Genomic DNA, 18194 nt, shown 5'->3' on the forward strand with positions numbered 1-18194 from the left:
TTTGTAATGATTGTTCAAATCCAGCCACACATCAGATCACTAGTATGTTTGCTGTTTCTTATTTGGAATATTAGCAAAGACATGGGAATTATTACATTAATTATCAAGTTTCTGATCAAAGACACTGTATAAAAATCCCTTTCCTATTTACAGGGAAACCACAGATTCTTTTAATGTTTATTTCACTGCACTCTGATGTGAGCTCCCATGGAAACCAGTGTTCTGTAGCAAACAAATATGTGTCGTCAAACTTGGAGGAAGCAGCACCAATATTTATTTATTTATTAGTTTATTGAATTGGGACAACGCACATTGATCAACACAGATGCGTTAGTAATCAGTGTAAATGCACCGGTCTTAGCACAGATGCTAATTTTCAGCTGTAGTCCCAAGGTAGCTACACAACACAGACTTTAATACAACATTCATACAAAAGACAATTACAGGACCAGACACGAGCAGACAATGTCGACACAAGCCAAAAAGGATACAGACCGACAGTATCAGAACAGACACGGTCCAAGAGTCCAGAGAGCAAACATCGGATTAAGAAAACTTTTAGACTGTGAGTACATATGCCAGTAATGAAAGTGAAGAGGTTTCCTGTCTAAGATTTTAACTGCCTTCTTGAAGAGAGACTTGATTGGTTTTACTGTACCTTTATTTGCATGTGTCCAGGTTGTAAAACAGTAATTTATGTGTGAAAATGTCATGTTTTCGATGTGACAAAAGGTCTTATATGATAGAAGTTTGATAGAATTTAATGGTGTTTGTGATGATTTTTTTTTTAACATGTGCTTTAAATGATTTGTGTCAAATACTACTTCAAGATATTTGAACTCTTCTACCACATCAAGTCTCTCTCCATTGACTGTTACAGATGGTTGATCGCCCTCTGCTGACTGACGAGAGAAAGAAAATGGATGGATAATGTGTTATATTTGGGCAAAATGTCAGAATTCTCCATAGTCCTCCCTACTTCATTCTCTAATATCTGTGTTATTAATGCTGGTATGTGACAGTGACAGCTCTCAAGTGAATGTTTTTCATTATTTGGATCTTGTTTATGTGTGTTATTTATAATGTGTTCTAAAGACACTCAGGATGTTGCTGTTTAGATGAGGATTGATCTCAAGAAATAATTCTTGATACCTGAATTTATATATTCATACAAGCTCTGTCTTTCTACAAAGAACTGATGATCTTCATTTGACAAACTGAAATATTCATGTTTCTACTCATCCAACACAGGTTCATGTTGGCTGAAGTTGAGTCCAAAAAAAAAAACTTGCATACAAAATTTAAGCTTGCAGATTTAACTCAAACTAAATAGTTTCTTTATTTGATTACGTGCACATTCTGACACGATTGTCCAACTCATCAGTCACAGGGTTATTCCCTATCCCCCTAGTAAACCTTAAGAATATAGTGTTGGTAAGCTTTTAAAATAATAAATCATTAACGAAAAAAACCTTTGTGTGAGAGATGGTTTACCAATGCGCTAAAAACAAGTGTAAAAATATACCACCATATACATATATATATATAAACTATTTTAATATACATGTATTTTTGTCACTGCAGCAGGATTTTACTGTTGATTTCAGCTTCACCACATGGGGGCAGCAAAGACCTTGACTGGCCAACTGTGGCTGCCAGTGCGGTACTGACAACACCATGAAGCCTGCTGCTTTTTGATAACAGGCTCAAATTAAACCAAGGCAAAATTAACATTTTGTCCTCAAAATAAATAATTTACCACAAAGACTATCTACAACTGCAGGCGCGACTTAAAAAACTCAAAACCAGTTTCCACAGCAACAGTTTGAAAGGAAGGTCTTCAAAGTTTACACATTGAGCTGACGGATTTCCAAAAGTCACTCTGGAAAATAACACATACAGCAGTAAGACAGAATAACACTGATCAAGTGGAGACATCTTTGTATAAAAGCAAAAAAAACAAAGTAGCTGACTGTAACCGCAATGAGCTACAACCACAACTGAATATATTATATTATGGGAATACAAAGTTAAACAGTTATATAATGTGGAGAGTCCTCTGTTTTCTCACTATTTTTACATTAATGTTTCAGTCACATACATGTTTAAGATTTTTAACAGAAACTCTGATACAGTTTTGGTGCATCAAGACAACAGTGGAACTTGTAATTTTCCATTTTTGTTTCCTTTTCCACAAAAACGAAACTCAAGATTGCTTCATGATTGCTCATAGTGGCTGCTCTCCTCCCCATACACACTAATCGAGGCACATCTGCCAGGGAGGAACCTCTGCCAGGAAGGAACCTCTGCCAGGGAGGAACCTCGACCCTCCCATACACTCATTTCACTGACTCTCTGTCAGATGGTCTGTTGTTCCAGCTGAGAAGCAGCTTTTTAGCCTTAGATTTCCAGTTTAATAAAATTTTTTTTGGTAACTGTACGATTTTAACTTCCTCTTTGTTGTTAGACTTTGTCTTCATCCACGTCTCTTCTAGCCTGAAGATTGTTCCTCCCTGTTGAGCTCAGTCATCTCTATTGAACTCTTTGTCTGCATCACCGTCAGTAACAGGTAAGCTGTTTGAACTTTTGAGATGAATGAATCACTGTGTAAAATGCCATCTGCTGTGACTGATTAGAACATTAAAATGTGTTTTTCAGCCTCTGTTGCTGGCCATGGATGATTTTGTTTGTAACAAACTAACTGAATGGGGTCTGAGCGAGTGGATTGATAGATTTAAAGGTAAAGTATTAGCACTATAAAATATTCAGATGATTTACCGTTAGAAGACAGAAATAAAAAAGCGCCCGTTTTCACATGTTGTGCAACCGGAAGTTGTCGTTTTCAAAGAACACTTACAGGCATGTCGAACTCAGTTTGGCTCTGGGGCCGGATCTAGATTTTCTGTTCTCAGGTGGGCCGGATCAGCAAAAGAATGTCAACTCCAAATATTTAGCTTTGTTTTTCAGTACTATGCTTTATCATTCAGCCTACATTTGTAGCCTACCCTACATATTATAATCACGGATGACAAGGGATCTTTTCTAAGCACAACACATTTATTCAAAACCAATGGGAAAAAAATGATTTTTCATGTTTGGCCGTGAATGTGTTAACAACTGGTTTATTTTAACAGTTGAGTGAATGCAGTTTTACACCTGAACCAACTCACCACACTAAACAAACTCAAGTGGGAGCTATAAAAAAAAATATTTTCGCCTTAATTGTCATACTTCTTTGAAATATATGAAAAATTAAATACAAAATAAAATAAAATAAATAAATAAATAAAAAAGTTATAGCAGTGCATGGGCAATAGGATTAGACTACATCAGATCAAACTACTAGGCTGGGCCTATTGAAGCTGAGAATATACTGCACAATATTAATTGTCTTTAATATGACATACTTGTCTTTATGATGAGTGGCACCGAATATTAAACTCTTTGAACACTGCAACTTGCTGATTACATACCAAGCACACTGGTTTTGCATTCACTTATGTGAATAAATACTTCTCGGTCCATTTCTCCTGGAAAACTCTGTACTCCGTGTCCACTCTTCTTTTTTTTTTTGACAGTGCCATTTTGGGAAGGGTGTGTTGACCGATAACTTGTTTCGTAGTGGTCAATGGTGAAGCAAGATTGCCGGTTTATCTTTACTTGGACACATCACGTTGCGAATGTTTATTTCCTGTGACTAGCTCGTGTCAGTGCCGCATGCTTGACGTGAGCGCTTTTACACATTTACTGCCCTCTAGCGGCCGGAGGGAGCATTTGGTTTGTATTTATTTTAAAAAATCACAACTTTTAATAGAAATTAGCTAGAGACTCGCTTCTTTTTTTTGACATACTCAGAAATTTATGCCGGGCCGGATTAAATGACCCAACGGGCCGGGTCCGGCCCGCGGGCCGTATGTTTGACATGCCTGACGTACGCGGACAGCGTTGTGTAACCCCAACCCCCCTTCCACCAGGTCCGTCCGCGTCGCGTATTGGAAGCGTCGCGCCATCGCGAGTAATACGAGTAATTCAGTTGTTTTTCAAAATAAAACACCATGAACAGTCTCCGTGTCGTATTTCCTGTCGCTAGATCAACATTACGCTATTACGCTAGTTTTGACGGAGCCGTTGCTAAACCGCGCCGAGCTCAACCTAGCAGATGGCATCAGGACAGGAAATCCGACACAGAATCAACGTAAAACACTTCCGCCCTCTTTCAAAATAAAACACAACACGCCGTTCACATAGCCTCACAACTTCACATCGTCATGCTCAACTTCAATTACGTCATGGCCGAATTGAAGTGGAGCAGCATAAAATCGTTTATGATACAACACATTCTTTTTATAAGGACAATACAAGAAAGGACAAAGCTGGAATGTAATCCCGCGGTCTCGCGGAGCTGACGGACCCGGTGGATTTTCGGGGTAACAGAATTTGGTGGACATGGATCAGTCCACCAAAACCGTTGTTTTTCAGCAAAAGACTGACTCAGATAAGACATGCTTGCAGAATAACTAAGTGGCATGTTTCAGCTTAAAACTAAAAATAACTCCTCCGATATGCGTGCAGTGATTTCTGCAGATGACAAGCCTTGTTTAGCCATGTCAAAAAAAAAATCACGTCAGAGGAAGGTTCCAGAGACATTTGAGCCTTGGCTAGGGAAACCACAGGTAGAAGTAATTTATTTGGGCGCTATTTGCCACACAGCACCATGCACTTGCAGCAACTTCCAAAAATATGAAAAAAAGGCGCTTTTTTGTTTCCGTCTACTATTTTTGAAACAGAAAATAAAAATCGTAAAGTTTAGTTCATCCACTCTCGATGCTGAGAAAGAAAAATGCCTTGAAATTACTTTTGAATTTTAAAATGAAAATCAAATAACCATTCATTTATTTTTTTTTAATATCCTATTCTGAAGGGAAAATCCAATGACCAAACCATACACGCACCCTCTGTGAAGCTTAGGATGATTAACTGCCAAAAAAAACAAACAAATCAAACAGAACAAAATGTCAGTCTTTAAGTTCAGCTGAATAAAAGAATTGTTGTTTGTGAACGACAAAGTCAAACTAAATATTTGTCTTTGTAACAGATGAACAGATCGATAAGGAAAATTTCTATCATCTAGACGATCAGAAGCTTGAAGACTTGATCCCGGAGGCTGGGCCAAGAGCAATATTTAAGGAGAGACTCAAACTATTAAAGGTAATGTTTCACACTGTGAAGACACGTTGCACATTCGGCCTCTCTTATGTATGATGCATGTTGGTGGAAGTGAAGAAATGGTAGGTAAAACTGATTTCCACAAATATCAGTCTGATATATAATATAATATAGTTATATATGGGTGGGTGGCAGGCAGAAACTCACCCACACTGTTTTCAGTGGGGACAGGGAGCTGCTGACATTAACTGGGGGTATTGTTAGCCGGTGGAAGGAATGGCTTTATAACCTTTAAACCTCAGATCGAGGAGGAACGATAAGTTTTTTGCCACAGACATGGAACGACGCTCCGGGAGTATGGGGTGGATTCGGTCCTTATAGGAAAGGAGCACATATTTGGTGGCCAGTTGTAAGATGGACCTGTTCCCGGTGAGAGTTGGACTCCACCAGGGCTGGCCTTTGTCACGGGTTCTGTTCATAACTTTTATGGACCAGGGTGAGCAAATGAATAATGTATCCAATGTAAAGTGTTTTGATAAAGCACTTTATAAAACTGTGATGAATTGATGATAATGCAAAAGTTTTCTCACAATATGAGCCATACGTTACGTTATGAGCTCTTACTACATGATGAGCGGCACCAGTAGGGCTCAATGTAATAAGTCATTACATTATTACACTGCACAAAGCTGATATGTTTTGCACTCATGATTTTATTACATTATGAGCCAATTATTACATTACGAGTTGCTACAAAGCCTGTTGGATTTTCTAAGCTTGTGTCAATAAATAATTTGTTGTAAGATCAAGTATTATTTCCTGAGTCAATTCTTCATTTGTGTTCAGGCTTTGCCGTCTACAAGTGCCAAAGGTGAGATGCAGAGTTAATAGTTACATACTATATTTTTTATAGTATATCTATACTGCATATGCCTTTTCCATGTAGCATTAATAATAATGACAAAACAACTCCTTTCGTTTATAAGCAAAGAGACCTCTGGACCGTGAGTCAAGAACATGCTCAGGTATTTCCATTTCTTTCTCTCTGTTCATTCTCACACTTTACAAGTTTCCCTAAAGTTTACTGGTCCATACTAAACAGTTCTTTACGTTTACACTGACAGAAGAGAACATACTGTCTGCAGTGAAAAAAACAATGGGAAACGTCCACTCGACACTGCACAAACAAAACAACACAAAGCTGAATGCTTTCCTGAAGTGAGTATTACGTTTACCACAGTCTGTGAAGCATGGTTGTTACATGTTACGTGGTCAGGACTGAAAGCAGTCCCATACAACACAAAGAACGGACACGGACAACTCACATAGCAAGAGAAGAAGCTGTGTTACGAATACTTAAAAAAAATTGACGCTACCATCACTTTTTTAAAACCTGATGATTGGGATTTTGATTTTTCTTGACGATGGACATTTAAAATAATTTCAAGAGAATTCCATTTAAAAACCGGAGGAAAAGAGTTGAGACATGTCAGGTTTACCATTAAATTCATTCACTGATGCTTTATTTAATATTACATTCATTAGTTCACAGAATACAACGTCTCAACAGATTTATATTTAGTATTCATACATAGACTACGAACTGCACAGGCTGCTGTTTGTCACTAAATCTAATATCCACGCTATTATGATAACATCAAGATGGGCTGATACAAATGCATGATTGGATTCAGCAGAGTATGTTGCAGTTATGCAGCGTGTATAAGTCTGTGTTCTTATCTGTAAGTATTTATAATGTCAAATTGCATACATTTGATCTCTATTTATCTCATGGATACGACTGTAAAACTCAATAGTCCTAACCCTTAAACTCTCTCACAATAGGGCAAAAATTAATGCATTGGAGACAGACAAGAGGGAGCTGGTCGGGGTCTTTGGTAAAAGTGGGGCTGGAAAGAGCTCTTTGATAAATGCCATCATTGGAGAGAAGGATCTTCTGCAAACAGGAGACATCAGTTCATGTACCACTGTCATGATTAAAGTCGAGGCCAACATGCACAACTCAAAGTATGAGGCAGACATTGAGTTCATTACAAAAGAGGTAAAACTTTGAATATTTTTATTCTTATTTGAAGCTAACTGGAGTTACATTGTAGTTATGGAAATGCTACTGGTTGCACTTCATGTGATTTAAGGCTAAAGATGTAACTTCGGTCTTACAGGAGTGGAAAGAGGAACTATGGTTGTTCGATCAGTTGCATGGGGATTGTACATCTCAAGAAATGGATGATGATGGTGGTGATGATGATGATGACGATGATGACGATGATGATGACGATGATGACGATGACAGTTATGACCTTGAAGAAAAGCTGTCTGCGTTGTATGGAGAAGAATATAAAAACAAAACCTCTGAAGAACTCATGGACAAGAAATACTTCAAAGAAATTCCAGAGTTTCTCCATTCCAGCAGGAAGACGTTCACATGCCAATCAGTAAGAGAAACAAATGGAAATAAGTCTTACCAGTTTGACGTCATGAAATATTATTGTTCTTGTTCCAGTGGTACAGCACCATCTTCCTTCTTTTTTTTTTTTTTTTTTTGTTTTGTTTAATGCATTTTGATTGAGAAAGGGAAATTCTTGCATTCATTTTACTTTTGTTATTTGTTACAGGCTAAAGAGCTATCTGCAAAGTTGGTCAAATATACAAGAAGTGACTCAAACCAAAGACGAGGTAAAGAAATACAGAAGTTGTATTGGCCACTGGTGAAGTGTGCGACTATCAAGGTGCCACATAATGAGTTTCTCCAACATGTGACACTCGTGGACCTTCCTGGAAATGGAGACTGTAACAAGAGCAGAGACAAAATGTGGAAAGAGGTAATGTATGCACAGCGTTGTGTTATCATGTCAACTTTCATGTTCATGATTAGTTGTTGATTAACATGCCATTACGTCCTTCCAGATTGTTGGAAAGTGCTCCACTGTGTGGATTGTGACTGATATTACACGAGTAGCAACAGAAAAAGAAACCTGGAAGATCCTGAAAAATGCCAGTAGCATCATGGGAAATGGAGGAGAGTGTCAGCACATTCACTTCATCTGCACCAAGTCTGATCAGATTGTAAAACCAAGAAATCAGTAAGTAAATTAAATTAATTAGGCCAAACTGATCAACATTTAGACAACCTGATACCAACAATACATTTATGACTCACTTTGTGGTATTTACAATACCACAATGACTCACTATTCACTAATGCATTGCAGTGAAATGGCAATTTACATTCTAGGTCAATGTTGTGTTTTTAGCACGTGCTGCTGCCACCAAGTACAGCTTTAAAGAAGTTGCTTCACTAACTTGATCTTGATCACTTGCAGGTGCATCATACATATGTGTGGTACTTCCAAAACTAGCTGCCAAAAATAATAATTATCCAATGATTACACAGGGTAGAGCTAAAAAAAAACAACAAACAAAAACAAACTGAAACAAAACCGACTGGTAGGGTTTGTCGAATATTTACATGTGCTTCTTTAAATAGCTACTCCTCCAAGTGCTAATCTAATGCTAATATTTGTCCAAACAATACCAGTTCCACGAGGGCATCAAACCAAGTGACATAACTATCACACGTTTCACACTTAGCGGCACTGAGCTCCTGCCTTTGTTTTCATAAAGCCTGCTCGCGTTACCCAAGCATGATGCCGAACAATGATTTACAGCGGCCGCGATTAAACAACCCGTATCATGCTCGGTCTTTTATCACTGGAGCGGAGATAATTCATGCAGTGGTAAATCATTAGAACTCAGAGATTATGACTGCAAAAAAAAAAAAAAGAGAGCGACACAACAACAACTCGCAGAAACTTCCTGTGTTCACTGCCTGACTTTCAGGAAAACGCATTCGAGTGTTTTACTGTCGTTTTAATTTGCCTACTAGAACAGAAGATTCAGTAGGCCTAATCCCACTTCAATTGCTTAGTGACACTTCAGCTCCTAACTGTGCATGCAGCTCACTTATCCGGCTCTTTAGGCTCATCCCACATCAACTGACACTTATATTTTACTTTTAAACAAGCAACTACCCAACCGGATAATTTGTGCTGCTGTCAGTCCTTTTAATTCACCTGTTTTCACTGCACTTAAACCAGCTCATTATTTTCACATATCCTTTTCTTCTAGTTCAGCAGCTGACATTCATGCTCTTATATTGAGGAGGAACGAGGAAGCCAAAGAAAAAGTGATGAGTAAATTCAACAAGCAAAACAAGATTAAGGTAATCTATATATCTAACAAAATGAATTCCTACAACTGCTAGCATGACTTATAGTTGAAACCTATCACCCCAGAAACACTTCAGTGACAACTGCTTTGAAGTGTTCACGGTGAGCTCCAGTGAGTTTCCAGACGGAGAATATCTAACGCCAGTAGAGACTGGTACGTCAACCCTCAATACATTAAGATACTTTGTATAGATCAAACATGAAACTCCATTTTTGTTTTATCATTTTTCACAGAAATACCAAAACTTCAGGAGTTTTTGCAAAATGTCAATGACTGCCACTCAGAGACTTTAAACTATGTGTCTGGAGCTTATGGGATTCTCTCCTTGATTCAAGGAGCCCGCTGTAGAGAAGGGGTAAGATCAAAGCAACGTTCCTTCTCTGCTTCCGTCTTCACTGCCATTACTGTTTTTAGTTTTAACAATCAGGTGACATGAAAACATGGGAAATCAGATTTACAGTATGTGGAGCTACATTTAAACTATTGTGAAAAGTTTGTAGAAGTAGGTAGGAACAACTATTTAGTGTAATATTTGTAATTTTAAAGATTTTTTCTGTCAACAAATCAACAGATACTTTATAGAGAATAAGCAGCATTTGTAGTTTTATCGCCTTAACTAGTGTGTTGTTAATAATGTTTTGATTTCAGGCTAGCAGAACAGATGTGTGTGCAAACCTTGAAGGAAACATGAGCCATCACCTTGACCAAGTCAGAATAAATATGGAAGAAACTAACAGGGCTTTTGAAAATTGCCTCAGTGAAGGTGTTGAAAAATCCAAAAGTTCTTGTGAAAGACAACTGAAGTCCTTCTTATCAGTATGTATTTGAATTACAAACATTAGGTCTCTCTTGAATTGATGTGAATATATATTTTGTAAAAAAAAAAAATATTTTTTTTCTCAGAGAAGAAGCGGGCGTGGTTTCCACAGGATACTGAAATGTGTAGTTCAAAACAATGGCATCTACAAACCAAAGGAAAAGGCACCAATAAATCTCAACATGAAGTTGTCTTCACACCTGACTGACAGCATTGATGAGAAATTCAAGAAAACCTTTCCGTAAGAACTGTTTAATAAGGACATAAAACTATTTGTTGTAAATTCTACAATAATCAAATTATATTGTATTTTTAAAACATGTCAACATGTTTCAGAAATGACAGAGCATGTGAACCATTCAACGGAGTCATCAGTAGGTTCTCACTCAACACAGGCGATCTGATTCAGAGGTACAAAGATGTGGAGCTGCAGCTGATATTTCTGCAGACAGAGGTAAAGAATGAACATTAGAACCAACCTGTTCATTGGTTATTTACAGTACAAGATTTTATGTTGTAAAAGTAAAACTGAGATATTCCTAGAAAATCAAGTCTCTCCTCTTCAGGTAACTCTGAATATACCTGCTTAACACACACATAACTGATGTCAATAAAAAAAATAAAAATAATAATAATATTAATAATAATGAAAAGGATGAGGTTTATATTTGTTGTATTATTACTATTGTATGGGATATGTATTTTTACACTACATTTATCTTTCTTAGGAAGATAAATTGAAGGCAAAGCTAAAATCAGTCATTCGGAACAAGAAGAAAACCATCTACAGCAGCCTGACGGATACGATTGAGACGACCATGAAAGAGTGCTATGAAAGTAAGACAATCGGAATTACCTAGCAACACACCAGGTAATATTCATACATATATGCAACCAGTTTAAAGATTAAGCCATGAAACTACTTTGTTGTAGGAGCAGCTGGTTTCAGTGGTGAGGGCACACTGAAAAATATGAAGGACACCTTGGAGAATCATGTGCGCAATTCAAAGAACATCATGTTTGAGCTGGCAAAAAACGTTCTGCTGAACCAGCTGAAGCAGCTGGAGGTTTGTCACATTTGATCATATAATGAGATAATAAGACATGTTCTGCTGCATATCTCTCTTTAACCACTATTCTGGACAGTGGGTAAAGGGACTTGAATACATTAGAAGCTTTTATCTTTAGCTTTTAACAGTTCATGTGAAAGTTGTAGTCAAGTGGACCCGATATTCTCATTGATCTTACAAAGTTTATGAAGCCATTTGTTCTTTTTTTCTCACACTGCTCAGCCTCTGAGCTAAGCTGTTAATTCATTTACGATTTCATTAAGTCTGAAGCCAGAATTTAGCTGGTAATTAATACAGATTTTGATGCTGCATTAGGAGGACATCTTGAAGACTCTTGAGACAACTATGAGGGAATCAATTGACCACTCACTGAAGACGGATGACCACTCAATCCCAGGTAAAAGAAACATATTAAAGAATTCACAAAGAGTAACAAGAATATTATAAATATGAGATTTATAGATCAATGATATGGCAATGTATATATTTTTTAGATGTTTCAGTTGAGCTTGAAAAGGTGAAGAAATGCTATGATGAACTGAGAGGCATCTCACAAGAAAACCAATGAGGTAAACAATTTCTTGAATAATGTTATTTCATGATGGACCCAGCCATAAAAAGCTAGTGCAAAAAAACAGGTGCATTTTAAAATGGTTACATTGTTCCCATTACCGGACAAAACTGTCCTCTTCAAAAACACCCTAAAAATAGCATGTTAATATTTTTTTTCTACTCTTTTTTTTTTTTAATTTTACATAAATATTTTAATCCCCTTCGGTACTAACCATAAAAAAACAAAAGTTTGATTAATTTCTGATTTTTATCCCTTTATATGCCAGTGTTTTTGATGGAAACAATTTTATGGCGGGAAAAAAAAAATCACAAAATTTAAATATTTTCAATAATCCAATTTATCTTGGATTTTTTTCTTTTTTGTGCCCGATTAACCCTCTCTCCTATTATCCTTGGGGTCAATTTGACCTATAAAGAGGGATGTGTGAACTTTGTAAAGAGGAAATTTTTGTCCCTTAATGGTAACAATGTAACAATTTAGGTCACACAGTGTAAACATAGCTCAAAAAATAATAATACAACAAAATAAAAGATATTCTGTTCTGGTGTCAACAAATTTCCTTGCATTTTTCTTGACAAATATTAAGGTCTGATTCCTGTGCTGTTCATGAGGGAAAAAAGGCAGAGGCCTGGTCACTTGCAAACGTCCCTAAAATAATGATGATCAAAGCCACAACGCCTCTGGATTAGGTCTCTTTGATCATTTGTTCATGTACTTATCCATGTTTCAGCTGTTGTTCTGATGTGGGGTTTAATTATGTTTGTGTATTTCATCTAATGCCTATTTTCATGCCTATACTGGTTGCCTGCCTTTTATTAGTTTTTAAAGCACTCCATGGATTTGTACCAGACTCGTACTCATACTCATAGTCACAACACTTATAGCTACAGTAGTTTGTCTTCTATTGCTTTTTATCTCTCTTTTTATTTTTTATTCTGTATGCTTTTTATTTCATTCTATTTTTAATATTTTTATATTTTACCATTTCTCTCTCTTGTTATACTGAATTGATGTTTTTTATCTTTATATCAACTTTGTGTCAAATAGGGGTTGGCGATATGGCAAAAATATCATATCACGATTTTTAAAAAATAAAATCACGATTTCAATTTTAGCACGAAAAATGGAAAAATGAAAAAATGAAAAACAGACAATTTAGTCCAAAGAACCTTTCTTAACAGATTTTATTTTAAGTAGTCGCAGTTTTGCCTACATGTGCAAACAATCAAGTTTAAGGTAAACAAGAAAATTGTAATAAAGTGCACTCTTGCGAAAGTACCGTCTTGAACGGTTACCATATCTTTTGCAAGATAAAAGGTAACTGCTTCTGTTACCGCTTTCCTCTTGCTTGACTTGTCATAGGGAGTGCCTTTGTTAAACTCCTGTGTTAAGGTTGACAAGTTTGGTCTTACGCTAGCCGCTGCCTCCGCTGGCGGTACCGGTGCCACCGGGCCCCTCCCTGTTTGGCTCTCTGCATATTGTTTGGGATGCTTCCTCTTCAAATGATTGAACAGGTTCGACGTGCGAACCTGTTCTGTGCACAGAACATTTGCCTGCGCTTCATCAGGTGAGGAAAATCCAAACCAATTCCAATATAATGGAAGTAGAATTTTTTTCAGTGACCAACTCCGTTTGACTTTCAGCCATGGCTCTCCATGCGGCTACCGCTACACACATAAACAAGGAGGCGGGTAAGAAAGCGCGTCACTGCCCGTAATTCGCTATGATTGATCGATCAGGTTGACGACGTAATACGTCTGGTGCGTCGGTGCAGCATAGAACTGCAATTTATAGAATGTGCTCTAGACGATCCCACGATCTCTACAGTTTGACGGATCGTCTTCACGTTGTAATCGTTCACGATTTAATATCGTCATATCGCTCACCCCTGATGTCAAGTAATTTTTTCTAATATTAATCTTCCATTATTTTAACTAATCCTTTTCTTTATGATAGATAGTGTGCATTAATCACCATGTCCTTTTTGATGTTTCACTTTTAATATGTACTTTATATTTGTCAATCAAAATGTAAAGCACTTTGTATGGTATTGATTGAGTTCTAAAGTTGCTATATAAATAAAATTTGACAGATTGATTAATTCTTGAATTGAATGAATTTTACTTTTTACTACATTACATGCATTTCAGTGCTGCAGTTCCTGCGACTGTTTCTTCAGGTTAATCTTTGGGTTAATATTGATAGCCACCAAATGTTTGGAATAATAATAATGATAATAAATAATAATAATAATGTTGGGTTTTGCAAGGCCTTCAGTCTGTGTATGACACTGGGAAAAATCAGGAAGTATGTTGCTTCTGCTATCTCACCATATAAGGAGTTGTTTTCCGCTTTGCTGTAGCTTGCTCACAGACTAAGATACATCACATCCCAATATTTCATACACTGGAAACCAGATAAAGCCAATCAATTATGCATGGAAATTCACTGACGCACGAGAGGCAGCGCTCCTCCTGTCTGTACGGGCAGAGCCTAGGTAGAACAAGGCCACTGTGTCTGCTTGGATGGGGGCTTCGTTTTTTTCTACCCTTAAGGTGTATAGGCTGAAGTCGCAGCGCTGAAGCAATACCTATTTTCTGGGTACCAAATAAATAACCTAAACATGAGAAATTGTTTTGTATTTTCACATTTCCAGTTCCTTTGATATTTCAGTTCTAAGCCAGTGTTTTTTACCCAAGTGTTGTAAAGGTTTAAGCAGAAACCTCATCATACTGCTTTGGCTAGTATTTTGACCATGAAACCAGGTACTAAAGGCAGTGTACCTTACTTACCTTACAGTTTACGATATTTTACTAAATTTAAACATTCCTTCATCAAATTTATATAAGGAAAACAGGCAAAACAAAAAAGAGTATTCAAATTACAAATGAAGAATGGAAAATCTGAATCAAAAATATCCACGGAAGTTACACATACATAGTGCATAGATTGCATTTTTCTCCTACTAAATTGCAAAAGACACCTCTCCTCTTTGTGTAGTTTGGAAGACCAAGAAATGTAAGCACACCAGTTTTTATAGTGTCATATGTTGCAAACTTCTAAAAATTTTTAAAGCCTTTAACAGAGAGATTCCTCTTGTCCCTTTAACTGTGTTATTTGGGGTTATTGAAACTGGAAGACTGAAAGATAGTTAGGAAGCACAGGCTATCTCCTTGTCAACAAATTGGTTCTACAATTTTGGAAATCTGAGAAACCTCCAACGTTCAAACTATGGCTGAGGGAACTAGGAAATGCGTACATTTAGAAAGATTAGATTCATTATGGCAAATAGACAAACACTTTACGCAATCTGGCAACCAGTAGTAAATGTATTAAAAGGTTGAAGTGATTAATTTATGTTTGTCAATGTTTAATGTACTGTGTTATTGTGTTCCCTAAGGAATAAACTGCAAGGGATCTGTAGTTATTTATTAATACTGCCAAAGTTTTAGTATGTCTGTGTGCATTTTGTGTTTTTCCTTGCACATTTTTTCCTTTTTGTATATTTGTTATTTGCTACATTTTAAGTCTCTTTTCACAAAGTTTGGGCATTTCTATTAGCTTGAAGATTACGTTGGATTCGAATTCTGACATTGGACGGTAAGAATGTTTGATGTGAATAACAGTCTACTGAGAGTTCATGCAGCCCACAAAAATGTAGTTTCTGATAAAAATCATCAGCAGAGATCTGTGTATTGTTTGACAATAATATATGGCGTTAATAGCTGCCCTAGAAACTAACATTAGGGTAACTACTATTTAGCCTCCTCTTCCGATTAAATAGGAGTCTGTGTCAAAAAGCAACAGGCTTCATGTCGTTTTCAATATCAATGCAAGCAGCCAAAGTTGGAAAGCCAAAGTCTTTGCTGCCTCCGTGTGGTGAAGCTGAAATGTACTCAACAGTAAAATCCTTTTACAGTGAGAACATATAAGTTAAATTGTTACTACATTTTACACTCCTCTTGTTTTTAACACACTAAATGAATGTTACAAACCATCTCTGATACAAAGCTTGTGTCAGAGAGCCTAGATGTCTTTGATGTGACTCTTGATTCTTGAAAAATTATCACAAAATAGTGATGAACAACATTAGTGGAGATTTTCAATATAATTGGAACATTTGTAGTAAATTTGTTTTGCATTTGCATTAGAGCTAATCTGCACAACTCCAACCTCTGGAAGTAGGAACAGCTTTAATACATATTAACATATATATTACTGGACAAAAGAGTTCTTATTTGGGAGGCTATGGTCAGATCAAGGTTCAAATACACAGTGACTCTGGAGCAGTTTGGTTTGGGTTAAAGTCCTCGCTAGATCATCGCAGATCAACAACTAAGATCTTTAAACATTGTACCATCTGACTACATCCCAGAGTATTTTATTGTTGATTTCCATGTAATTTGTTTTATTCTACTGTTGGTATTCAGTCTTGATGTGACTGTTTCTGATGTTGAAGTGAGGCGAGTTTGTCTTCAACATGAGAAATAAAAGTGAACTGTGTTTCAAGCATGGCCATTTGTGTTTAGGCAACATGCTCACACGTTTCCGTCTGTGCTTTTCTTGCTCCAGACACCAGAGGGCAGTAAAAGTCAATGTTCTGAATTATCCCCATTGTAATACATTCTATGGAGAGAGCATGCTACACCAGTTTCAAGATCGCTGCATTGGCTCCCCATGTGTATCAGGATAGATTTTAAGGTTCTTTTATTGGTTATAAATGCCTTAATGGTCTTGGTCCCTGCTATGCATCAGATCTGCTTTTTCAATATCGGCCCCTTGCCCTGAGGTCCTCTGGGACTGGCCTTTTAGTAGTTCCTAGAGTCAAGATAAAGAAGTACGGTGAAGCATCTTTTATTATTAATCTTTTACTCCAGGTGTAGTGTTTCCTCACATTAGGAGCTGTGATTGGCTGTGGGGATGGTCCTGGCTGGGTGGGATGGGGGGGGGTTAGGGTTTCCTCATTAGGCCATCTGTGCTCAGCCATGTTACTCTTTTTAGTGCTCTTTCTATCTCTGTGCTCCTGTGTGTGTGTGTTTGTGTGTGTGCACGTGTGAAGGGAGGGAGGGTTCTGCGGGTTTGTTTTATACGTAAAACACCTTGTGTTGCAGTTCATTAAAAGGTGCTATATAAATAAAGTTTGATGGATTTGAACATGAAAGATTCCAATTAAGAGCTATCTGTTCAAATAAAGACATTTCCATTATAAGTAAGGATAAGTGGTAGTAACTTTCTTTTAGTAATTCTGCTTTTAGAGCCTTCTCAACATTAAAGAATACTACAGCTTCATGGATGCAAAACAATTCTCAGTATTGCCGATGATGGATGATACTGTTGGCGTATTATGTAATGATGAGGTTTGCATGTTAGAAATGAAAGACATTACATTTAAAGTGTAGCCTCTACATTCTGAACGATGATACATACGACAATATGATAATAATATGTACAACCCTGTGCAATATCCAGCAATCGCTATCTGTTTGCAATTCAATGTTTTTAGTTTCAATTCAATACTTTTTGCTGTTCTTATTATATTTGTGCTGTTGCAAACTGCACACATGGGGGTTTTGTATTCTATAAAAAACAATTATATTCAGTCTTACTGTTTTTTTTCTGTACACCTTTATATCATCTATTAGCTAAATATCTGACCGTTTTCAACCAACACACAGCTGGTTCAGTGGGTCTGATAACAGATAACTGATAACATTAAAGGGTCGGATGGCTTTACCATGAAGCACTTAGTAACTTCAAACACCGCCATACAATACAATCGACACCTTGCTGACACTATATCAATATGAAATTATGCATTTCTATGCTGCCATATTCCATCTTCAGTGGAATTGTACTGGAAACTCAGTCAGTGTTTCGGTGACTCTGCAAATGAGCGTCCCTGTTCACCTGCCCAGCTGACCGGACCTTTCCATGACCCTGCTCAGTGGTGACAGCTGCACCCAGTTCCAGCGGAGCAGCACCATCCCAAACAACGGCTCCTTCACGACAAGGTCCCTCAAGACAGGCAGACAGTCAGACCAGGTCTTGAGCAGGACCTGACTCTGTCCCAGCCACCCAGGTGCGCCCTGCTTGCCTTGGCACAACAGCCCTTCTATTTACCACTTGTTTACCTCACTTTACCTCATTTCCCCTAATTTCCCTAGTCTATATTTGTAGTCATGCTGAGCAGTAGGGGATTTTCCTGTTGTCAAGTTGATTTTCAAACATCAGAAAAATCTAGAAAAACAGATTAGTGGTCACCTTGACGCTGTGGATGTGGGAATAAATAGACATGACAAAGTCAAGATCTCACTAG

At 37.3% G+C, this 18194-nt stretch overlaps 1 protein-coding gene across 1 annotated transcript; it reads left to right on the plus strand.

Annotated features, from left to right (window-relative positions):
• The first annotated feature begins 2270 nt into the window (after window positions 1–2270).
• Window positions 2271–13987, plus strand: LOC124997268 (nuclear GTPase SLIP-GC-like). The gene is made up of 21 exons (XM_047570848.1): window positions 2271–2569; window positions 2659–2740; window positions 5096–5208; window positions 6013–6037; window positions 6153–6191; window positions 6291–6384; window positions 7012–7228; window positions 7350–7622; window positions 7803–8009; window positions 8095–8270; window positions 9316–9409; window positions 9483–9570; window positions 9651–9772; window positions 10066–10233; window positions 10321–10475; window positions 10571–10688; window positions 10963–11071; window positions 11168–11301; window positions 11620–11701; window positions 11799–11873; window positions 12465–13987. Exons 2-20 carry the CDS (start codon window positions 2674–2676, stop codon window positions 11870–11872), a joined length of 2355 nt encoding a protein of 784 aa, XP_047426804.1. The 5' UTR covers window positions 2271–2569; window positions 2659–2673; the 3' UTR covers window position 11873; window positions 12465–13987.
• The last annotated feature ends 4207 nt before the right edge of the window (window positions 13988–18194 follow it).

The sequence above is a fragment of the Mugil cephalus genome, chromosome 20, assembly GCF_022458985.1.
Source record: "Mugil cephalus isolate CIBA_MC_2020 chromosome 20, CIBA_Mcephalus_1.1, whole genome shotgun sequence".
Taxonomy (NCBI): Eukaryota; Metazoa; Chordata; class Actinopteri; order Mugiliformes; family Mugilidae; genus Mugil; species Mugil cephalus.